At 33.0% G+C, this 5,711-nt stretch overlaps 1 protein-coding gene across 1 annotated transcript; it reads right to left on the reverse strand.

The window, feature by feature from the left end:
* Positions 1-798: 798 nt before the first annotated feature.
* On the reverse strand, positions 799-3,940 carry LOC106721434 (sodium channel protein Nach-like). Its single transcript, XM_045682011.1, has 7 exons — positions 3,816-3,940; positions 3,314-3,440; positions 3,080-3,229; positions 2,458-2,647; positions 1,879-2,056; positions 1,402-1,517; positions 799-944 (listed from the first exon to the last, which is right to left on the reverse strand). Exons 1-7 carry the CDS (start codon positions 3,938-3,940, stop codon positions 799-801), a joined length of 1,032 nt encoding a protein of 343 aa, XP_045537967.1.
* Between the last annotated feature and the right edge of the window lie 1,771 nt (positions 3,941-5,711).

Raw genomic sequence — 5,711 nt, forward strand, 5'->3', positions numbered from 1 at the left:
GGTAATTATTAAATTAATAATAAGAATTTAACATTGTAATGTGTGCTATTATGGAATTAAACATACTTAATATTAAAAAAAAAAACGACATATAATATAACTTACTGTAGTACAATAAGGAAAATGTAAATTTTGTACATAATAATTCATTCTAATATCGGCTTTATATCAAAACATATATCTACATATAATCAAATGTTTTAACAATCGGATTTATTTTGGATTTTCATTACTTTCAAATCGATTTTTTAAATCGTTAATATTCGGTTAAAATCGATACCCACGTTATAAAGTTTATATAAAGTTTTGGTCCAAGAGTTTGTCTAGGTATTAACTAAAAAAATAATTTAGTCACAGGTGGGCACAGTTATTGGAAAAGTTAACATCGTTAATCGTTGATTCATTAATTAAAACGTTAACTTCGGTAATCGTTAAAAGTTAAAAATTAATTTGATAATATGCAAGAATTGCACAGACTCTTGTAAATTGAATGTACAATTTCACACTTATTGTGGCGACACTTGTTACACTATATTAATTTCAATATACATTCTCGAACCAATTAATTCGGTCTTTTCACGCTTGATTATTTGGATTGCAATTGAACCTCGAATCAGTTAGTGGTATTTGTATCTCAAGTATTAGGCAAAGTGTAAAAGTATGAATGCAGTAGTGTTTTCGAAAAGTATGAATGCAGTAGTGTTTGTGACTGAAAATAATAGTGAAAAAGTTGCTCAATGTGTAATTAATGTGAAATAGTAGCTAGAGATTTTATTGCAAATTAGTGTTAATACAGTTTTAGCATTTAAGAGCATTGTATTGTTTCCTCTTCAAATATAGCTTTACAACTAAAATGAGGAATTTTAAAATAAAAAAATAAAGAACTTCAAATACGCTGACTATAGATATTCCTAATAAAATTCCAGCTACACCACCGACGCTACCTGCAAGGGAAGTAATGTAAATGTAATACTTTACATAGAAACGCTTGCTATTTAAACTTAACATCTTCAGTTTCATTACGATTTTCACGGACTAAAGTGAATTACCACGGCTTGGTGGCAATAAACGTATTAAGAGGACTGAGGACTCGATTATAAAATTGAAACAGCAGAAGATGATTTGAATATATTTCAAAGCTATTTATGGCGAAATAATAAATATATTATTTATTAATAATTAATAAATAAATAATAATATTCGATTAATGCAAACAATTCCTATATCAAAAAGTTTTTTCTTATTTCAAATACCCCAAAAAAACTTCAAAACCATGTAAAAGAGATCATTTCCTATCGTTTGAAATTAATTTTAAAAATTAGTCATGATTCGCTGATATAAAGTTTTACCAAAAATCTCGGTCATCGTGGAAATGTTGAAAGAAAAACTTTATGTACTTACTAACTAGTTCATACCAGTACCGTACCGCGTCCAAGCGATTCAAGGTCCCATGGGATGAGGATTGATATATGGACACGAAACATTTATTCGTTATATTCAAGGTATGTAGTTCACCACTACGAACAGAAATAAATATATAATTTACATCTTACTTAATATAAATCTTTGACATCTGAATATTCATTAAAAAATCGATTTTAAACGATACATCGAATAAAAACACCGAAGAATAAATGAATAGTGTTGCCATAAAAATGAAATGTACTATGCAATTTTTTAATCCTATTATTAAAATAGACTTTCAGAGCAAACAAAAGCAATAAATTCATTTTTAATACTCGCTGGCACCCAAATATACAAGATCATTATTATATTTTATTTAAAAATCTAGTAATTTCGTAACTGTGATTTAATGGAACTTAAAAGATGTCATAGTTTTTGTAAATCGTATTTGGTGCAGAAGTATAAAATACTCACTCATATAAATTAAAGCGTTTAATGTATTCTTGTTGGTGGTTGATTTTGGAAGATTTGATGTCGTGCCTTGTGAATTCGCAGTCTGGATAACATTCTTCGCAGTACAACGAGTCCTGAAACTCTCTATCTAGGCCTTGTGTAAATTTTGTGCGCATCGGATATAAAAGAAGCAGCTTTTCTGAAACAGAGCATTGTAAAATAAGCTATGACCTACACACGATGTAGCGACATCTTCACCTTTGTAGGAATTAATTGCAACGGTTCAACAATGGTAATAAACCAATGTAGGTTAAATATATTTTGAATTCATATAAATTTTTACGCAAACACAAATGTATGTAAAGATGTTCTTGGTTTCCAAACTTGGCCAACGATAAATAAAAAACAAAATCCAAGTCTATTCAAATAAGTCAATTTTGAGATCGCACATTGGCGTACAACAGTAGCACCTTTGTAACCTCGCTCCTTGTGTACTTCTTATATTGCCTTAAATATCATCAGCTACAGGTAATAATGACGAAGAATATTTACCTTATGAAAATAAGTTTCCAATTTTAATTAATAAAAAAATAATTTTACCTTTAAATTTATTCAGGCACGGTAATTCGTCCAAAGTGCAAGTAGGCATGTCCGAAACTATAGGATAAGTGTATGGAGTACACCCGCATAGTGAGTGTATGGTTCTTATTCGACAGTTTAAGATGCACGCACTATATGAATACATGCCTTTGTATTCTTTCTTACGTTCGTCGCGAAAGAGGCATCCTCGCTGTTAGGAATAAAATTGTTGGTATTAATGATATTTTATTATTTTATTTTTATATTCTAACTCCGTAAGTCTCGGGTGAAAAATATCGACTGGACAATTGAAATTCGTTTAGCTATTTAGGCTGCAGGAGGCCACGATGTAACTGTAACACGCATCCATTAGAGGGTATTGGGTGTGTATAACCCTCCCTTGTAAACTTACATCATAATTATCTTACGATAATAGAAAATACTGTTCCAAGTACTTGCTTACCCCGAATTTACGTACTATGTCGGACAAAGCGACAATCTACGTATAGGTTTTTTAAGTTAAGTTTATTTATTGAATGGTGATGGCATCAGGGGTGTTATAAACACAAATGAAATTTCGATCTCCGTATGTAGCGGTGAAAGTGTTAGTTGGCTACACATATGTACGTGTGTATACACGTACCGTTTCGACGCTGTATTTGCGCACTTCGGGTGTAGCGATTTGTTTTGTAGATCTGAGGCCCAGGTGCACAGATTGGCTCGGCTGTGCCAGCCGCTGCGACACTCTGCCACTGTTCGTATCCGCGTAGTGCGTCGGATCGAAGATTAGTATCTACGACATACATGTTACCGTCAATTTGCAAATATTGTTAATAAAACTCTGATAAAACTTAAATAAGAAGAAATAAATTATTACTTCTACACCTTGTACACCTCGTGTTATATAAGCATAGTCTTCTATAAGAGGATCAATTATTACATTTAATCCGTAAACGGGACCGGGATAATGTTGACGTTTTGTTTCGGTTTTTACTTTTGTGGGACTGAAAAAAAAAATTAACAATTTTTATTGGCATTATAAACTCTAAGGGAAAAACGAAAAAGTAATTAAATTTGAGAAATGCTTCAATGGTTTGGAAATGTTTGGGGATAAATGAATGCATATTAAGAAATAAAATTAATGACGCAAAAATTAGTGGCAGTGTTGGTCGGAATCGTCCCATCTTAACGTATACCGTTCCGATTCATGAAGTATTCATGAAGAGAGGTATTAGGAGTACCGGAAACGTGTTACATGGATGCGGACATGTTGAAATGTGGAAGAGGTAAGTGAGGTGAGCTCGTAATCTCTTCCTACTCCTCTGGGTGATGAGAATGAGTTGTGTGTATTTGCTTTAAGTTACATTGTATTTACTTACTTTTCACTAGCGTTATAATCACGAACGTAGTTAAAAGTGCAACAGAATCCTTTGTTGGTGCGCCGGGTATCGAAGATGCTCTCACAATCTACTTTCTTCCCAGCCCATATGCAGAGCAGGAGCATTTCACTACACTTAGGCGCCAACTAGATGTTATTAGCAAAGCTTATGACACCTATCAACTGCGTACTTCGTTAATTAATGATACTACGAGGCTAACTGCAAATCTCAGAACCTTTTATTGATGATATATAGAATCCCTCCGTGTAAAATTTTCATACTTTGTCTTCAATAGGGCATTGCCTAAGTTAACAACTGTTAAATTACTCTGAGTTACCACAAATTGACGACTTTCATAATCGTTCGGCGACATTCAACATTGATTGTTTAATCTTACTAATATTAGAAAGGCAAAATTTTACCTAGATATATGGATAGATGAATGGATATTTGTAAGAAGTTATCTCCAGAAGGGCTTAACGGATAATGATGAAAATTTTCATAGATGTAGAACTTAATATGGATGATCACATAGGTTTAAGTTTATTATAAAACCGTGCAGCCGGAGTCCGGGGGGACAGCTAGTTTGTTATATTTCTAACCTACACTAATATATAAAGAGGCAAGTTTTTTTCGGTTTTCAACGATTGAACATAATACTTCATTAACATGCCATATTTTAAATATTGTAATGAAATATTTAAAAAAATAAATGTCAGCCTTAACGAAGCGCAGTAAGTTTTGTAGATATAATACTTTATAAACTTACGTTTTTCATAATACTAACGATCTTAGGTGCAAACTTCACTCCGTTATAACGTTCAAGGTATGGTTCTAGAAATGATTTCACACGATCGTGGTAGGAATAGTCGAGCAGTCTGCCTAGTTGTCTAACTCTGCTATAAGTCAGATTACCACTTACATTTGTCTTAAAACTGAAAAAAAAAACATCCCTCTCATACGTTTAAAAGCAGAAAGAGATAACAATTTTTCCTTTAGTATAGGTATGTACTATTGGGGAAACTGGCGGTATTCCATATTTAAAGCGACTGTCGTTTGAACATTTCGTAAGCAATGAGACAATGGCGCGGAAACAATAACCAATAAATAGGATGCAGCTTTTAAATATGTATGTTTGGAAAAAGTTGGCCAGTGGTACACGAATAATTGTTTTTCTTGTTACGTCATCGTTTGCGTAATTCACTGCTATCTAAATGGTTATTTGAAAGAAGGGGCGGAGTTGGTTTCGTTGCAAGGAACAAGTCAATTTTTCTGTAAGTGGAACACCACGCGAGGCTCTGACTGTACATGTACAGAAAACGGACATAGCATAACCTCGAAAAATACCGTCGAAATGTCCCCACTGAGGGGCTCGGAGTCTACATTAAGTTAGGGGTGACTAAACCTTAGTTAACAACGCTGATTGGTAACAGCGCGGGTTGGTTGACGTTCACGTTAATTTAAATTGTTAAACAAAGCTTTTATTTCACATATAAAATAATTATTTACTTACATGTTCCACTCAAATTCTAACAAAGCTTTTTTGCTTATTATATTTGTATTGCAAATGGCAATTGCTGGGAATTCAATTTCGGATATCGGGTACATAGATGTTTCCATAGTGACCGTCAATGGAACAGAGAGACTTCCGAACCATAGATACCAGAAGAAGTAACCACCTACTCCGCACATTAAACCAAAAACCACCAACCATACAATCCTGCAAAAGATAACCTTAAGATATGATTGCCGATACATATATGTACAAAAAAAATATTGTTGTCTTTGTTTTTTTTAAAGGAGAATTAAAGGGTTGTCAATAAGTCTTTCAGCAGTTAACAGTAACTTACTTAATGTTAGGTTATACATGGAAAAGTTCAGATGTCTTAATGTCTA

Source organism: Papilio machaon, chromosome 17 (assembly GCF_912999745.1).
Source record: "Papilio machaon chromosome 17, ilPapMach1.1, whole genome shotgun sequence".
Taxonomy (NCBI): Eukaryota; Metazoa; Arthropoda; class Insecta; order Lepidoptera; family Papilionidae; genus Papilio; species Papilio machaon.

Bases quoted from the DNA above. Each gene is read 5' to 3' on its own strand.
- LOC106721434 (XM_045682011.1), bottom strand. From the start codon at position 3,940: ATGCTCCTGCTCTGCATATGGGCTGGGAAGAAAGTAGATTGTGAGAGC. The intron at 3,441-3,815 runs GTAAGTAAATAC...TTTTTTTTTCAG, and splicing joins GATTATAACGCTAGTGAAAA to TCCCACAAAAGTAAAAACCG. The intron at 2,057-2,457 runs GTAAAATTATTT...GCTCTGTTTCAG, and splicing joins GTGCCTGAATAAATTTAAAG to AAAAGCTGCTTCTTTTATAT.